The following is a 19066-nucleotide window of genomic DNA, read 5'->3' as shown; positions in this document are numbered from 1 at the left end:
AAAATATTGAAACTGACCAACAGTGGAGCAATTAATAGCACAGAGTAAATAATGTGTAGGAAAATGATGATATTCTGTATATTTTAAGGCTCCAGCTTTCTCATGTGTTAAAGTAATCAGTCCCACATGCACTATAAATGTCAATTACTATATATGAAGTTTAATGTGAATTTTCCCTCTTGCAACAAGAAAACAATATTATGTAAGCCTGGAGAAAAACCACCATACACTACTAAAATGTTTTCAACAGTTAAGCAGGAAAAACCTATCAACAAATGCAAGAATAATGATCACTTAAGCTGTTACAAAAAGATTAGCAAATAGTCCTTCCTTACCATATGCATGTAGTTATTTTTACTGTACATATTAAGATTCATTATCTTGTAATTTCCCATGTACATGAATAATTATAATCAGGAAACAAGATTATTTTTAAAAAATTATGCAAATACCCAAGCATTTTGCAGCACAGTATTTTTTCCTTAAAATTGTTCAGCAATCTTTTGAAAAAATAACATAGCTTTAACTGAATTGTTGCTACTGTATCTTTTGGCATCTTGTTTCAAAGATTTATTGGTTTTAGCTCAAATATTATGAACATACAAACTAATGTTACTAATTTTTAAACACATTTCTCAGTGATTTCTCTTTCTGTTTCTTTAGTAATCCAAATAAACTGTCCATCTATTTCTATTATGATACTCAAAGAATGAGTACAGATTTAGTCAAGTGTTCCTTTGAGCATTTCCAGAATACATCTCCTTTATTAACATTTACAGGCAAGCCAAAATAGCATGGAGAGCCTCATTACAGAGTATTTTGATGTCTAGACTGTTAAGCAAGGTTGCAGAGATGCAAGAGGTGTGACTGCAGGACCACCTGGTCCCAGCAGGCTGGGCTTTGAACCAGGCTTTGCCCTGTCTCATACCTGAGCTCTCTCTTGGGCCTGTGACAGGAGATAGAAGGAACAGGCTGCCCAAGAAGACCCAAAAAAATGGCTGCTGATAAGAACACTCCACTGGGGTGAGCCTCAAGCTCATGTCTTATCCATGCCAGAATTGAGACTGAGTCTAGCTAAATCACTTTCTAAATGAAGGTCCCATTCCTAAAGCTATGATTTACCAGGGGGTTCTCTCCACGTCTTTCTGTCTGATCATCATGTATTGAAGTGAAGGGAGACGACCCATCTTAATTGATCAGCATCGAACTCTGATTTATTGATCAACCATGTACATTTTTATAATGGTGTTAATTAAGTTCATACATTTGCAAAACCTGAGCTCATCATTGGTCACAGATTACACATTAACCCCTCCTTTTGTTTTCAATACCTGTGGTTTGTTATTGAAACCAAGATTTGTGTTCTCACCCTGATATGAAAGATTCTCAAGGCCTCCATGTTTGTCACTTTGCTTTCCCATACTTTATCCAAGGACAAGGTATTTACTTGTTATTGAAGACAGGCTTGAGAACTCTTGCTGTTTACAGAAACATGCCTGGGAAACAGGCTTGAGAATTGCTGCTTACAGCTGCCTTTTACTTTTCCATCAGCTGTATATTTTCATGGCCTCTTTCCTTCAAGCCATGTCTGAGCAAAATTCTCCAACAATCATGGTCAGCAGTTTCAGCTTAGACTTGTGAAACCTTTACCAACAAAAATGTTACTCAAAACAGCTTATTCCTAAAAAACAATCCAACTCAACTAACCAAAAAATCCCAAAAATATCAGTTCCAAAATTATCAATATATAATTCCTCAAAAAAAAAAAATCCCATTTGCCCCCCACTTAGGAGGACAAAAAGTAGACACATTATTCATTCCCATGGAATTTGTCAAGCTTGAAGGTAGCAAATCAGATTAGCATCCACCTATCATTTTAAACAGGGACAAAATAGTCCAGTTATTTGGAACATATTATCAAAATCACATTATTTATGCACTTTGCATTCAAAGTTGATGTGGAATAATTAAAAGCTTGGAAAACGCTGAAGAATTTCAACCAAATTAGCACTATTGCTACTAAAATTTTTATTGAGTTAAAAAACCCAACTCATTAAGTTTGGACTTGATCCCATGTTTTCCAGCAGGTTGTAAATGGATATATAAGTACCCATTGGGTTCTGTCCATCTTCCAAAGAAAATGTGGACTATGGCTTTTCTGCCTCTCACAGAAGTGAGTGAATATCCTGGTAGCCCCAAGAAGAGCACATTATTGAATTTACCCTGAAGCATTTATTGAAACTATGGCATTTGTATGAGGAAAGAAAGTGCATCAGAGGATATTTAACAATTATCTTATCAGGATGTCCCATAGCAAAACCCACCAGGTGATCAGTGGTGGGATGCCAGGACAGATGACTTTTTTTGTTCTTATAAGCTTCAGAATGTAACTGCTATTTGCCACAGAGACACAACACTGGAATGGATTTGGTCTCGACCAAAAGAACTTTTATTTTATTAATTATTCCTTCCTTAGGCCTGAGGACAAGAACATCACAATCTATCTTTATAAATCAATTATTTTTATCTTTCTGAAAAATAAAGAAGCACAACCTACACAGTGAAAAGACAAGCAGAGTTCTAATGTTGAATAATGATAGTATTGTATAGACAAGGTGTATAACAGTGTATAAGAGGTTTCTAATTTATTTATGAATTAAGTAGATAACTCTGAACTATAATAAGGATAAGAGATAATAATTTCTGCCTGAAAAGTAGGATATCAGGGCATAAAATCCTGAGATGAACTGAAAATCAAAAGGGAGAGTAGCATGTGAGCTTTCTTGATTTCTTTCTTTGCTTCAATGAGAATGTTCTCTCACCTCAAGGTGGAGCTCCTTGTTCTGGGAATATCTACAGAAAGCCCAAGTCACAACCACTGTCCTAAAGTAAAAACAAGGATAAACAGAAGGTGAGGTCTTGGCTCTGGTCCCAAAAAGGGAGCCACACACACCCCTAAAGGACTGCATAGGAATCTGTATGAACAAAGACAAGTTCTTTATCATCCAAATTTCTCACAATCACACTCCCCACTGCTATTGAACCTCCTGAGAATTTTTGTTTCTCCTGCGTGCCGCACAGAGTAAATTCTAATGATAAATTGGGTTTCTCCAGACAGAATTACTCTGTGAGAAGTGGTGAGGAGGTTTTCCCATGGGGATAACAGCCAGAGTGTCAGAAGAAGGATAATTGATTTTTGGTTGAATCCAAAACCTCTGGAAGAAGAGCATGGCAACCTGGGATACACCTGATCTCTACTGCTCCCCCTGCTAAAATCTTCCTCCTCTCAGATGGCCTGAGCCCATCAGACCTGCTGAAAGGTTTTCTGGTGTAACCCAGACCTGTTGAAAGGTTTCCTCTGTAAGAAAGTCAAGGCAGCTCTCAGAAAGGGTTAATGGGGAAAAAGATATTAACCCTCTGTGGATTAATGACTGATTCGTTATTGGAGCTCCTGAGAATTTTTGGTGTTACTCCTGTGCATTGCCCAGAGTGTATTAAATGATCTTCCCTAAAACCATGATGTGGGGAGGGGCATTACAGAGATGCTCCAAACCTCTAAACATTTTTGTGGTCCTTCTTTGTAGACAAGAGGTCTAATTTTGTTACCAATTATCATTTTGACTTTCTTTCTTTTTTTTTTTTTTTTTAAATTTGGAATATTAGCTACATAGATTACATTTGTTTTCTGTCTTCCTCCTTCCTTACTATTTGTATTTCCATCCCAACCCCTAAGAGCATGCTATCACATTGCAGAGAGGCTACAACTGCTCTCACACACTTTTTGGGAACCTTTTATCTTTGGTTTCTAAACTGCAGTTTGGGAAATCATAACTGAAGTTCACACACTGCATAATGTGTAGTGTTTAGGAGATATAAGATGTAGTGAAACCTTGCTGTAGTGCAGTGCTTATCAGTATTTTCAAGCTGTAAATCTCATTTGAGAGGAAAATACTAAGTTTTCAGAAAAATAAGAGTCAAAAAGGGAGTATTCCCTCTGGGAATGGTATCTACTGTCTTCTGTTTCTCCTCAGTGTCCATCCTGTTCCTTGTAGGAATTTCTCTCCTAATGCTTTGGCAAATTATTTCTTTATATGTTTTTTTTTCATGTTATAATTTTGTTCTAATAACCTACTGCTAGTTCTGTGCAGTGACTTTCCAGGGTTAACTGAAGTGCTACTTGAGGAAGGGAATTGTTGGCATCATTTTAATGTAGGGGCAATCAATACAGATATGCAGAGTGAAATACATCGGATCCATTACCTCTCTGCCTAACCAAGAAAGAACTAAAAAACTAAACTTGAGAGATCACACTGAGACAGATACTAAGAAAAGGAAGTTTCAGAGTGTTTTAAAAAATACTGGTCTATGCTGTCAGCCTACAGCCTGTCTACACTCCTCGATTATCCAAAGTGCTTATGTGCTGGCTCTCAAACTGCCCAGCAGAGGAACAAGCTTGGGCACACTAAGAGGTCAGCTTAAATTCAAACCCTTCTGGTTAAGAAATGTGGGCCACAGGGTGTATAGAACTGAAACAAGCCTGATGGGCTAAACCATGCCATAAATACCTGCCTTAAAGTAGTAAGAGCAAAGCCTAACCCCTCTGATTAAATAGGTCTGTGAGAGAGCATTTTGCAGTAGCATGGCTGCTACTGCAGCCATTTGTTAGGGCATTATCATAACACAGCATCTGCTCCTTTATATCCTTCTTTATAGCTCTGACTTTCAGAGAGATGGTAGTGATTGCCTCACATCTTTATTATATAAAAAGAGCTGTTTGTCAGTTCAGTGTTCAGGAAAAAAAAGTTTTTGTCAGTTACTCATCAATTTGCTCATCTGTTTGTCCTATGCAACATGATGATTTCAAGTCTGCTGACACTGTTACCCAAGGGAGTATGATTCATGCAATAATTTTCCTTCCTTCCTGCCTATTTCTTTTAAATTTGCTGGAACTTTAATACATCCCATACATATTTTTACCTTAAACTATTCTATCCTTACTTCCACAAAAGTAATTTATTCATTTAACTTTTAAAACCATTTTTTTTTTGTATTTTAGATAGGAGTTTTATAAGTATTAGACAAATACTTTCAATTAAGATGGCATACAATTTTGGTTTTGTACCCTTAACATCCATTCTTGCCAAGATACATATTGTATTTTTCTTTGCTCTTGGAACATGAACACCTTCAAGAATAAAAATTAGTATTCATAAAGATACTTTTTTGTTTATAGAATCCATTATCACAAGACTATGCGAGAATATTAGTTAGGTGGGCAATTTTTCCTTTTTCTATTGGGAGATCATTTAGATTCTCCAGGATACAGGGTGAACCAGAGGCCTTCTGAAATAGTCTCCTAATACTGAATGCTGTAGATTAGAGCATGGCTTGTTGAAAGAAACCCATTAGGGCCTTCTGGATGGGACAAGACAGGACTTCCCATTCCTATGGTAAGGGAAAGGCAGTTGAGGAAGGAACTGTTTTGGCAGACATTTTGCGTTGGTGGGCTCAGTTCAGGTGAATATGAAAATGCACAGCACCATATTGACCCTGGCTATGACAAGGATGCCAGAATTGAGTGTTGAAATGGTCATGGCTACTGTCTTCATGTTCTAGATGAACTGAGATGGGAGAAGCCTTTTGACATGAAAAGCACACCCCAATCCAAAGAATAAAGGAACAAGGAGTAATATCTTGTGGTCAGTCTCCCTCTTCAGCAGGGTGCTAGAGGCAGTGCATGAGGTTTAGTGACTTTTAACTCTAAGCGCTGACCTATTTATTAAGTTTTTGCTTGCTATTTCTGAAAAAGAGTTTTCATAGCCATGATTTGATGGGTTTAGAAGAGCTTCCAGGTTACATGCACAACATAATTTGGACCCCTCTCACAGGAGCTCTTGTGGAGGATTTTTAAGCAAGGAATATGTTATCTTTTCCCTGAGAAAGCTCACAGGCTGTAAGAAACACTTCTTTTTACTTCACTGTCCATTCCTATTTTCCTTCACATAGATGTTTTCTCCTTTCCGTGTCCCAGATGGCTGCTCTCCTATATCCACCACTAGCACAAAAACTTTCACCTTATCATGTGTTTTTTTCTTCCATGTAAATTTTCCTCTGCTCATTGGTTTGTTTTTTTCTTAACAATTCCTTCCAAACATTAGATTTAAAAAATAACAAAATTACTTTAAACAAAAAAAAAAGCATATTTGACTTCAATGGCTCATTTCCCCCAGATCTGTTTCTATACCTGCCAGGTTTGTTTCTGTACAGGAGTTCCATTTCAAACCTCTTCTCTTTTGCTGAGCACATCATCCTACAGGAGCAGTCTGTGAAGCTGCAATTGTCCTTCAAGGTCTCTTATGTCTCAGTTACTGTGGAAGCCTCCACTTTGGCCTTTAAAAGAGCGTCTTCCAAACAGCTGAAACATGGATGAAAGTTCACTGTTACCACATCCATGCTCTTTCTTCCCTTTCACACCAAACACCTCTTATTTGTGGTGCTAGCCCTTTGCTAGAGCTGTCGTTTGTTTTAGCCAGTTTTGTGCCTCTAGAAAGGAGCTGATTCACACCTGAATCCCCTGGAAGGAAAAAAAGGAAGTACTCTTATGCTTCTTTGCCCCTAAGAGGGCAAAGATGCTGTTTGGAGGCAACACCCTGCTTCAACCTGTTAAAGAGAAAATTACTGCAATACTATAATTTACACACAGATATTCTGAATGGATAATGAAGCATGCAGAAAATAATGAGAAATTATAAAGTCATGCTTTAGTTGTTTGCCTTTAAAGGAGTCCTCATGTTTTTGAAATTTTAGAACTGAGAATCTTCTCACACTTTTGATACTAATTCCAGTAAAACTACACATAACAGCATTGTAGGCGTTCTCCTTCATCTCACAATCCGTAATCTACGTCATCAGACCTTTTAACCAGATTGGAAGATCCTGTACACAGTCAAACCCGTGTAAACAGAGTAATATAAGGCTTACATTAAATTACAGTAGATGTCAGAATATGTTAAGATGACAAAATTGGTCTCTTTTCCAGTCCTACATAGCAATGGAGCCCTCTAAAGGTTACAAAGCAAACTGATCACTTTTTAGCCAAGACAGAGTACAGCCAGATATGTAGTTAATTGAAAAACTATACCGCTTGATCTTTTCTTTTTGATTATTTAATACAGCTATAGTACTTCACACTACTGGGTTAAATTTAAATAAGATGATGACTCTAAAAGGATAAATTCTAAAGAAACAATCAAAGCTAATGGTATTGAATGACAATGATTATTGCAAATAGAAATTGAATTAATATGTCTCTACCTAATGAGCATACATAAAAGGAAGTCAGAAGGCTTTGGTGTTGTTTAATCGAGTATGACATTTTAACCGATCATTTGCTAGGTAAAATAAGTATTATTAACAATAATAATAATAGAATAATAAATCTAATACAATTAGCATGCTTTCAGTTTTTCATTCAACATTTTGTGTGAAGATTCCACTTTTAAAAGAAGGTTGTTTTTATTAGAGTGGACAAGGTCTCAGTTTTTCAATTGAAAGGATTTTGTAACATTTCTGAACTATAGCAGGTTAGAATTTGTCAAGATTGATATCTATTAACATATATGAGAATTAAAGAAGCAGTCAGTCAAAAAACATGATGAGAATAATATTCTTTTTTCCCCCATATTTTTATCTTACTTGGCATTTATATTTCCTGATCATGATAGAACCATGCCAAGCTGTCTTTAGGTGCATTAATTTTACTTAATTTCATGTTATAAATACATTGATATGATTTGAAATTCATACCACAAAAAACAATCTGAAAGATTCCAATGGATTTCACTCCACTTAAGACTGTGTGTTTTTTTGGATGATTTCTATTAACACTGAAGTCTTGAAGTCATAAATTGAAACAGGCTGAGAGACTTGTGGTTGTTCAGCCTGGAGAAGAGAAGATTCTGGTGAGACCTTGGAACACCTCCCAGTACCTAGAGGGGACCTTCAAGAGACCTGGAGAGAGACTTTTGGCAAGGGCATGTAGTGACAGGACAAGGCAGAATGACTTCAGACTGAAAGAAAGTAGGTTTACATTAGACATTAGGAAGAAATTCTCCACTCTGAGGGCAGTAAGACACTGGAATAGGCTTTCCAGAGAAGCTGTGGATGTCCCACCCCTGGAACTTTCCAAGGCCAGGCTGGATGGTGCTCTGAGTGACCCAGTCTAGTGAGCAGCATCCCTGCCCATGGCATGGGGATGGAATTAGGTTCAAAGACTCTTCCAATCCAAGCATTCTAAAATTCTACAAAATTCCAATGGACTTGATGATGCTTGGGAATCTCTTCCAACTCAGAATAATCTGTCATTCTGAGAGTTTCTTCAGAGCCTGGAGAAGAACTTAATTTTTCTTTTGACATAAATGTATAAATTACTATCTTCAGTATATTTCATTCAAGTTAAAACTTGCCAAACTTTTTATAAACTTCATGCAAGTTAATGGTTTAGGGAACCACAGCTCATGTATAAACTGTTTTCTGTACTTCTTCAAGTTATTTTTGTAAGTATCAAATTTACTGACAAATCAGCTTCTGAAGGACTACTATTTAATAATATTTTGAAATATGTTTACTTCTACTTCAAAGAGAATTACATGCCATCACATACCATTATAATTGCCATTGTCTGCTCACATCCAGTCAGCTAATTTTGCATTTTACATTTGTTCTTCCTACAACATGGTGGGAGCACAAAACTTGGATAACATACACTATTTACCAATCTATTTGAATTTTTGATGGCAAAAATCAATAAAGCAATTTGCTGGAAAGAAATCAGTCACATAAGCCTTTTTTATAAATTAACTCTTTTAAATCAGATGGATGTTGTGTCTCACTTTTTGGTAATTACTGTAGAATTAATTGTTGAATGTAGGACTTAGGGACATTGAGAAAACAAAAAAGATAAAACTGAACTGTTTTGTTTGTGTTGATTCTGGGACTTAAAAAACCAGCCTGTGATTACTTAGAAAAGCTCTCACTATCAATTAACATACAAATCCAACACCCTTAAGTAAAACCATTAAATCTGTCTCTAAGCCCATTTTTCAACACTGCTGTGGATCGAATGTATTTAAACAACGAAAATCTCACAGATCCCTGTATCCTGCTAGAAAATACTTTACAATAAAGAGCCAAAAGCTTCCATGTTATTTGTTTAGTAAATCAGCTTCCTGATTTTTGTGCTGCTTTTGCTTGAGGACAGACATTACAAATCACATTCTCTCCAGGACAGCTATAGGAAGCTGATTACTCTCACTAATCCCTAAATCAAGGTGATGAGTATTTTATCAAAGATATTACTCTTACAGTTATGGACCTAAATGATTCATGTCTTGTTCATGTCATATTAAAATCTTCCCAAGCTTAGTGTTCTTTAAGATCAAGGTGTATTGGTTCTGATTATATGAAAAACCTCACATCCTCCTCCGCTGATTGAAACTACTCAGGTGTGTTTATTACACAGTTCTAATACTGACAGATGAGTGTGATTTCAGCGACAGGTCCTACCCTAGACACCTCTTTGTCCAGCTGAATGCCATTCTGCCTCCCCCTGGGTCACTATGCAAACTCTTCTTGATGGAACAGAAGGGGAGAAAGGTACACAAGATTGTATTTCTTTGATTCAGGGCTGGATTAACAAGTCTATTGCAAATGGCACTTGGAACTGGTCTATTTCAAGGCATGTGCCTTGTTTCAATCAGTTCTGCTGAATGCCTTGTTAATTATGACAATGTTTTGAGATGAAAGAGGCAATACATTTGATCCTGTCCTGTTAGTTTCAATCGGTTCTAACTTTAGACAGTGCCAAAGAAAACAGGACCATGATTTCAGTGGGACCACTCAAAATCAGTGCTTGTAGCAGTGTAGCATATTACTGGTAACAGCTCCTTTCCTGGCTTCATTATGCGTCTGAAACTACATGAGAAAGGTTCCTACAGTTCATATTTATATGAAAAATAAACACAAATATAGGAAATATAGAGGCCTTCCTTTGGAGTCCCCTGAGATACTTTCCATTCAGTACAACACTATTCTGATATTACAGCAAAACAGTGTTGTAAGTATGACCACAATTCAGAGGAACTAGTTAGAAGAAGATGGATTATAAAACAGGGGTCCAAAACACACATCAGGTTTGACTCATGAGGCTGGTATTTCTCAAGCATGTTGCACTGTAATTGCCTGATTGTTGTTATGTGAATGTGAATGCTGTGAGGAAGTGGGATAAAGTCCATTCAAACTGTAAGTCTATATTCTTCAACAGGTGGTGTGTAGAAAATAGAACTCAGATGAATAGCAAAGATAAAAAACACCAGGCTCAAAATCTGATACACAAAGAACACTGAGTGGAGAACACTGCACACAGACCTTCTCATATGAAGTCACAAAGCCTCTGAATACTCCAAAGCACTGTTTGCCTGGTGGCGGAGAAAGTCTGAAGTGACTTCTGAGAACCTCAGTCATGACTGTAAGTGACTGACAGCTGCCACATAACAAGGACAGACATGTTAATACTGCATTATGCAATGGTAAATCACAAAGAAATAGAGGACATGCAGCAGCTCCATCCATTTGTGAACTACATTGCTTCAGGAAACTTTCCTGGTCAGACAATAAGGTAGTTATTTTTCATTGTTATATTACTTTTTAATTGGTTGAAGACACAATCCTCCTCATGAAATTTTGGTGTGAACGAATAGGGTATTTATTCCCTTGATGCATTAAGAAATTTTAAAACACATAAATACTTTCTGCCTCTGGAAATGTATATGCACCTCATCACTGCTCCTTTTAAATGTAAAAAGCAAGAGTTTCAAGAAACACCTGAAAGTGGCTCAAGATGTATCTTAGGGTTCAGATAACTGTTTATGTGTTCAGAGGCTACACTCCAGGGTTTCCTGGTCATTCCAAAATGCTGCAGTATTTATGAAGCTATGGTGGAAAGTGCTACGGAACCTTCTCAAAAGAAAAGCTTTGAGTCCGCTTTTGCATGTGAGACAGTGACATCCAGCGGTGAGTTTCGTTGCTTGCACTGATCTCTTCCCTGATGGACAGAAAAACGTCAATACTTTTATTTAGTTGAAACACGTTAAAATATTTCAAACCTATTTTAAAATATTTTAAAATACTTCAGTAGAGAAATATACACAGTTTTTTTGTTCCCTGAACAAACAAAAAACCCCATACTTAGATACAATAAATATAAAAATGCTGTGTTCACCTGAAGTGAAAAATGACAGAATCACAGAATGGGTCACATTGGAATGGACCACAGAGAGTCACCTTGGCCAATCTCCTTGCTCAAGCAGGGTCACCCTAGAGCACATTCTACAGGATTGCATCCAGATCATTTAATCAAGCTTACAATAAAAGTATGCAAAATGTTTAGCTGTATTTGAAGAAATACAACATTTCCTACACTACAGCTGTATTCTATCTTGTTCAGACAAAGAATCCCTACTCCTCTTTTTCCTGAAAATCTCAGTTCCTATAAAAATGGAGCTTACGATTCTCAACACCCACAAAGCCATTCATTGTAAACTCCATTTGGGATTCACAGCCCCAGCAGATCACCATCTAACTCAAACACAGCTTTTCTAGAGTGGATCCCTCCTTTCAAAACCCAGCTGTTGAAAAGCACTAAGACTTTACTTCAAAGTTTTTTGTTTATACACTCAAGGATGTAGAAGACCTCAATTCAGTGCCCTTCTGTGTCTTTTGGAGACAGGTGAGGTTTTTATTGGAGATGGAGATCAACGTATCTACAAAGCTAGGAAATACTGCTGAGGAAGAGACATTTAAAATCCCTTATTGAATCTGTTCCATTTTATCTGCTATCATGAGATTCGTTGGACCAAAACAAGGCTAAAATACATCCTACATTAAGAACATGATATTACAATGGATATGGAAAAAGAGATCATTGTAGGTTCCCATTTTTAGAAACTCATCTCAGTTATTACTTTTTCATGGGAAACAAGGCCAACCTCAAACTCCAGCAAATTTGCCAATTAATTTCTGATAATCTGTCTTTTCACAGATTATCCTTATTTCACAGTGCAGAAAAATTACCTTCTACTACGACAAAATTGCCAGGTTAATATTACTTTCTCCGTTGTAAAGTTTTTCCATGAAGCTGACACCATGTGCTGTCATGGAAAGACACATTATGGTGGGCTGAAGATCTGAGTCACTGCCTTTGAGATACACAAACCAGTAACAAATCACCTCTGTCTTGTCTCACTCTCCAAAGGATCCAGTTGAGCAGCTACCAGTTATCTGTATGTATGTTTGGAAAGGAAATTACTGGCTCTTTCACAAGCAACCTAAATTCAGGTTTCCCAATTAAAAGCAGAAGTATTTCACCAATCTTAAACAATTGGCTCTCCCTCACTTACACACACAAATTCTAAGCAGGCCCAACAGCCTCTAAATTCATGATGTAATTATTTTGGTTTGTCAGCAAGTAGGCCCATACTTAATGTTATTGCACTATCACATCATAAATCCAGACTCATGATGAAAAGAAGTCATGCTTCACTCACTGATGGTTTCTCTTATGGTTTATGATACCTACTTAGGAAAAAAAAACCAAAAAAACAAAGCAAACCAACAAAAAACTTCACTCTTAAACTCAGTGTTTTTTAGGTAAGTTTAGGTAGAGAAGATGACAGATAAATTTAAATCTTTCTGAAATGTAGAAAATGGGAATCTTTTTCTGACAAACACACATGTCCATGCAAGAGAAGAAAGTCATCCAAGACAGCCAAAAAGACTTCACTAAGGGCAAATTGTGTCTGACCCATCCAGTGGCCTTTTATGATGGAGTGACTGCAACAGTCAACAGGGGAATGGACAGATGTCATCTGCATAGGCTTGTACAAGGCCTGTGACCATCCCACACATCGTCATCACTGAACTGGAGAGACATGAAGTGTGGACTGTTCTGTGGGTAAGAAACTGGCTGGACACAAGCAGAGGATTGTAGTCAATTGCTTACATCCAAGTGGAAGCCAGTGACAAGTGGTGTCCCTCACAGCCCCAGTCTTGACACTGACCCTTTAGTGCTTTAACAATTACACTGCGAGATCCAGTGCAACCTCAGCAAATTTACAGATTACACAAAGCTGAGTGGTGCAGGTGACACAAAGAAGGAAGGAGTGTCATCTAGAGATGTTCAGCCTGGAGAAAACTCTAAGGGGACCTGCTTGCAGCTTTTCAGTAATTAAAGGGTATTTACAAAAAAGAGGGGGAACGGCTTTCTACGAGGACATGTAGTGATAGAACAAAGGAGATCAGCTTTCAACTAGAAGAGGACAGGTTTAGATTAGCTGTTAGGAGGAAAGTCTACCTCACAAAATGGCGAGGCCCTGGTTGCCCAGAGAAGCTGTGGATGCTGCAATCTGGCAGTGTTCAAGGCCAGGCAGGACTGGATCTTTGGCCACCCAGTCTAGTGGGTAGAATTCTGACCATGGCCAGTGGGTCAGAACTAGATGATCTTCAGGGTCACCTTCAACCCATGTGTTTTTGTGGTATACGGAAACCACATTTTTGTGTTTGTGAAAATTTATCTTGCCTGTTTTTTATTGTAGTTCCAGGAGTCAGGGAAGGTTTTAAACTCACAATTTTGAGATACTCATCCTTCAAAAAAATACTGATACAATTTTTGAATTTGGAGTTGTTTATGCTTTCATAAAGCAATACTTCTAGAACACAAAAAAAAATGCCATCATGCTTTTGAAACCAAGTATTATCCATCTTTTTACCAACATTACACAAAAGATAGGCAAAATAGCAAACTATTTAGAGAAAATTGGCCTTGGATGTACTAAATAAGGCACACTGTTTTTTTCCACTGCAAGACTTGTTGCTCAGCTGGTCTGAACCTCCTCACTTACTGTGAATCAAATTCATCCACTTCACACTGTGAAATGAAGGTTACTTGATAACAGGTGTTATCTCCATATGAAGTATTACAGCTTCAAGTGTGTGATACTAAAACAATTGTGCACTGATTTGTTGCAGAACAGTTATCACCGGGAAAGTCAGGAGCACATCATTTGAGTGGTCATCATTAAGGCCATGTGTGAAAACTGCACGTCTCCCCAGCAAACTGTAGGAGCAAGGCTGAATTTTTATAAACCAGCCTGGCAGGACAACATCCTGTGTATATGAAATCAAAAAGGTCCTGGTTCCTTGGTCCTGGTGACAGCTGCCACAGCCCACCTGGCAGGCATTTGGACAGACTCCTTTCACTCCTTCCCAAAAAGCACACAATATCTATCAGAGCACTCGAGATTTCTCCATACAGTTGACACCACCCAAAACTGCATCAAGAGTCGCAGGAGAACGGTCAGAACTCAAGACCACAAACTTGCATCTATTAAGTTTGCTATTATAAAATAGCCTAGCTGCCAGCAGCTGTGGCTGGATGGAGCAGAGTGGGTAAAGGAATGCCAAAGAGGTATGGGAAATGTAAAGAAATGGATCCAACACTAACACTTCACTGCCCTTTCAGCAGAGGTTCACTTTGTCCCTATTTAGACTTGCAAACTGTGCATAACATGCATCTGCTCTCTTCGTCAAGTCCCCATCTCCACTCTTGTAAATTACTTTAATTCAAGTAATTAAAATCAGTTCCATAAATACTTCCTTGGCTTATAAACTTACTAGTGTTCTGCAATTCTGTACCCAAATGTTTTTCACATTAGTATAAGATCAGTTTTGTAGATCACCTTTCCTGTCTTAAATGACAGCTATTTTAGACAGAACAGTACATCTCCACACAAAGATACAACTTTTACTAAATATGGACAATCTCCACTGTGTCCACACCCCTTCTCCAATTAACCTTATTCAATTCAACCTTAATTATTCAATTAACATTATTCAATTCAACCTTATTCATTAACCTAATTCAATTATTAGCATTGAATAATAAAAACAGGCTACTTGAAGCAAAACTAAAGCCTTCTTCATTTTTACCTATTTGTAATTTTCAGTTATTTATTTTTAAAAAGCATGAAAAAGGGAACAAATTGTGCATAACATTACTACGTTTCTTCTCTTTCTTCCTGTTCTATAAAGAAGCATAAAACAATCAAATTTTCATTCAGTTTTAAAAAATGTATTTATCTAGAAGCCTTAAAAACATGAAGTATAAATAGAAAGAAATGCAGAGATAATTTTTAATTATTTACATAAATTAAACTTGGAAAATTTGCCAAACTGGGAATTTTAACAAGACAAAAAGAAGGAAAAAGTCTGATTAAAAATGAATACAAATCAACTCAATTTAAGATACAGTAGGTGGATAGTTTTATTTATAAAATGCCACTGGCACACAGTACACACAGGAAGTATTAAACTTGATTTATAAAGAAGTGAAGTGCTTCACAGAAGCATGGATTCCTGAGTTATTCTGAATAAAATCTCTCATTTACTGTAATTCACAACACAGCTCCAATTGGCTTAAGCAGCAGAATAACTGACACTTGATAAGCACAGAATAAAGACATAGTAAAAAAATAGACAGGCAAATGGAAACTGGAAGATTGTGTCTCATCAATACTAACAGCCTTGGTCATGGAGGAAAACAATCGTACACTGAAGGGCACAAGGACTTGTTAAGACTGATTTCATAATTTCACAGCCAATTCAAATGTACTGTAGATACCTGCTTTCACCTCAATGCCCACAGCCACAGTCACAAAGTCCTCTTGACACCAGACACAAAAACATTTCTGTTCCTTCCTTACAGAAGGACTGATTATCCAGATGGGCATTATTGCAACCGAAGAAAGAAAAAGTTTGGCACTTTCACTTCTTTTTCTCTTTTTCTACTTTCCTTCTCTGCTGTAGCATCTTTAGTTCAGTCATTACATTCAAAGTTCTGTAAACCCAGGAGACCTGAAAAGCAAGTAAATTATTAAATTCAACTAATTCATATACATTACTTACTCATTTACTGAAAGCATCTATATCAATGAACACATACATACCACAATTATAATAGTATTCACCAGCAGTGGCGCTGAAAATACAAGTGAAATGAACATTCCTCTTGAATCAAAGTATTGGTATTTAGAAAAGAGCCTGAAAGAAATAAAAAGAAAATGAAAGACAAAGTTTTATTTAGTATAGTTCACACATTCAACTTTCCCAGCAACTATTCTACAGGGACACATCATCCCACATCTTGGGATCACCAAGCACAGGCCAGCATTCTACTGCATTAAGTCAGAAGAAAAGAGGCAGTTGATACTTCTTCAGTTATGAATATTAACATCAGTCTTTCTCTTCTTTACAGTTTTACTGTGTAAAAGCTAACTAACATGACTGACTACAAGAGTGCATCACAAATCATGCTTATTCTGAAGCACCTGAAATGACTTTGGCTATTTTGCTTACTTGTATCAGAAAATACAACAAAAGTAATAAATGTAGCAAAGATGTAATTAGGTCATGTATGTCTGAAACATGACTACAACTAGATGCCAGCATAAAGTGGTGTTAAACATGCAACTTTCAGTGACATCAGGGAAAGATTAAGTCAATGCTCAAAATATCAAATAAATCATCAGTTTAATTCTGGTATACACATTTAGTAAAACAGGCAAATATTAATGTTTGTAATACATAGAAGTAAGTATATGAAGCAGCAGTCGTATTCTTGGGAAGTGATTCTTCAACTATTAAACATGAATACCAAATCCCCTCCAAACAAAGAAAAAAAACCCACCAAAAAAACCCCAAAAAATCCACCATAGTTCACATTTTTTTCCCCTTACCCACAGCACTCTGCTTTTCTCTCAGTTCTTTGATGAGTTAGTTTAGAAGCATCCATATAAACAGATTTTAAGCAGTACAATAAATGCATGCTATCAATATTATTTCTTAAAAGTATGTGATAACTATGTTATGTATAATTTTATTCAAAAAATGAAAATGAAAACATTTACCTCCAATTCATGGCTGCTAATTCATTGATATATTCAGCACAGTACACTAAGCCCACTAGAAATAAAAGAAAAAAATTAGACTTGGTATTTCTTTAAAAATAAATTGCTCATAATACATGATCTAATCTAAATCCATGTAGTCTTAAACCAAAGCTGGTAAGTGTTCTCTGCCAGCCAGCCATGAGTGCTTTGGCTAGGCAAGGTCCCTGCGGACTCTCAGGCTGATAAACCCTGGGATAACACAAGTTGTTAATGCAATGTGCAAGCCAGTCTTGCTCTTCCTCATGCCATCATCACGGCTGGCAGCAGGGCACATCGTGAACTTGCTCCAGAAACTAAAGCTGACCGTATTCACCGAACTGCACCATCAAAACAAGGCAGAGTACAAAGCAACTGCTGGCTCTCAGTCGATTTCTTTTGTGCTTTTTCAGCACAGAACACTTCATCGGGAAGCTGTGATACACACGGCAGTGGCCACGCAGTAACCTTGCTCATCCCACTTTCTCACCAAGGGCAGAGCTTTAAGTCACTACTTCGTACATTCTCTTGGAAATAAAAGCAATACATATTTTTAGGTCATAGCAGATTATCATCGACAGACACACGCACTGCTGGCGGGGAAATACGAGCTTGCAGGCACTGCTGTGGCAGCGCACGGGCACTCACCCATGCAGAGGAAGTGGCCGACCTGCACCCGGCGGTGCTGCAGGGACGCGCAGGTGAGCAGGAAGCAGAGCAGGTGGAAGGCGGCCAGCCCCAGCAGCCAGGGCTCGGACCAGTCCGTGCTCTGCGGGCACAGGGAAAGCGGGTCAGGCAGCGGCGGGACAACGGGCGGCCACAGCGACCGAGCACGGCCGGCGTCGCTCACGGACCGCGCCCCGCAGCCTCCCGTACCAGGCTCGGCAAGCAGCGCGCCCCCAGCAAAGGCCTCCCCCCTCCCCGCCGGACAGCCCCGCTCCCCCGGGCGCCCCGCTCCCCTCACCGCCAGCACGGCCGACAGCCCCGGCGGGCCGCGCACCGGCGGCTCCATGGCGGCGGCAGCGCCGGTTCTCGCGAGACTCGGGCGGCCGCCGCTTCCCCTGCCGGCGACGGCCGAAGGGGGCAGCGGTGCTCGATGCGGCTCCGCCTTCCCCGAGGCGAGGGGAGTGGCAATGGTGCCGCGGTTCGGAGCCCGGCCTGAGGTGGCTCCCCACATCCCTGGGCTCCTTCTCCTGAGGGTGCTCGGGTCGCGTGTTGAGCGGTTGGCGTGGGGCGGCCGCCACTGTCCCCGTCCGCTCTGTGGGTCCCGCTGGGCTCGGCGCTCTGGGTCCGTGGCCCAGAACTGGTGTTAGCTTTGGTCTCCTGTCAGCAACACCCAGGGTTGGCTTTAGCGATGGAAGTGCAAGGAAGAAAGAGGTTTAAGCCGAGCTGGGAGTTCTTTAAACATAAACACAGCTGAGCTCTGCAGGCAGGAACTTAATTCAAATGAAAACCACTTTTTCTCTCCCAAGTGAAGCCCACCGTGACCCCCGCCCACCTCGAGTGGCAGCGGGGCCCCCTCCTGGTACCGCCACTACAGCAGAGCTCAAGGACACATTTTTTAACTTTGGAAGTTGAAATAAATTTAAAATATTACAATGGAAAGGGAACAAGAGGCAGGTTAAACTTCTAATTTATAATTCCATTTGCTAAACGCACCTAGGTCTGGAAGAACCAACTATTCTTAAGACTTACCACTTAAAGAGCATTTCAAATTCAGATTCCTAACAAAGCCAAATCTAATTTAAAGAATTACATCTGTTGAACAAACATTGTTTTAGTATATATCTCTACATTCTGCTTTCATTGATTTTTTTTTCTGACATTTTAGCTTATCAGATGTGAAGCTTTAGCTTTTTTTTTTTTTCCAAATGTTTTGAATTGCATATATAAGTAAGTATTTCAGATGCTCTTTTAGTTTAGTTTACCATATAGCCAGATACGGGTCATCAGTGTGACCTGGTCTCTCTTCACTGTCAAACTTCTGCAATTTAATATGTGATACCTGAAACTGAAGATTTTTTTCATTT

At 38.6% G+C, this 19066-nt stretch overlaps 1 protein-coding gene across 1 annotated transcript; it reads right to left on the bottom strand.

Moving 5' to 3' along the window:
* Nucleotides 1-15351: 15351 nt before the first annotated feature.
* Nucleotides 15352-18228, bottom strand: TMEM18 (transmembrane protein 18). The gene is made up of 5 exons (XM_005489148.4): nt 18001-18228; nt 17685-17805; nt 17019-17073; nt 16059-16152; nt 15352-15966 (listed from the first exon to the last, which is right to left on the bottom strand). Exons 1-5 carry the CDS (start codon nt 18211-18213, stop codon nt 15877-15879), a joined length of 573 nt encoding a protein of 190 aa, XP_005489205.2. The 5' UTR covers nt 18214-18228; the 3' UTR covers nt 15352-15876.
* Nucleotides 18229-19066: the final 838 nt, after the last annotated feature.

This window comes from Zonotrichia albicollis, chromosome 3 (assembly GCF_047830755.1).
Source record: "Zonotrichia albicollis isolate bZonAlb1 chromosome 3, bZonAlb1.hap1, whole genome shotgun sequence".
NCBI lineage: Eukaryota > Metazoa > Chordata > Aves > Passeriformes > Passerellidae > Zonotrichia > Zonotrichia albicollis.
The sequence above is the reverse complement of the archived record's forward strand: the minus strand, read 5'-3'. Positions and strand labels throughout refer to the sequence as shown.

Excerpts from the sequence above, each read along its gene's own strand:
- TMEM18 (XM_005489148.4), bottom strand. The coding sequence starts at position 18,213 with ATGTGGGGAGCCACCTCAGGCCGGGCTCCGAACCGCGGCACCATTGCC. Across the intron at positions 17,074-17,684 it reads CGGCCACTTCCTCTGCATGG|TGGGCTTAGTGTACTGTGCT; the intron begins GTGAGTGCCCGT and ends TTTTATTTCTAG. Across the intron at positions 16,153-17,018 it reads TTAGCAGCCATGAATTGGAG|GCTCTTTTCTAAATACCAAT; the intron begins GTAAATGTTTTC and ends TATTTCTTTCAG.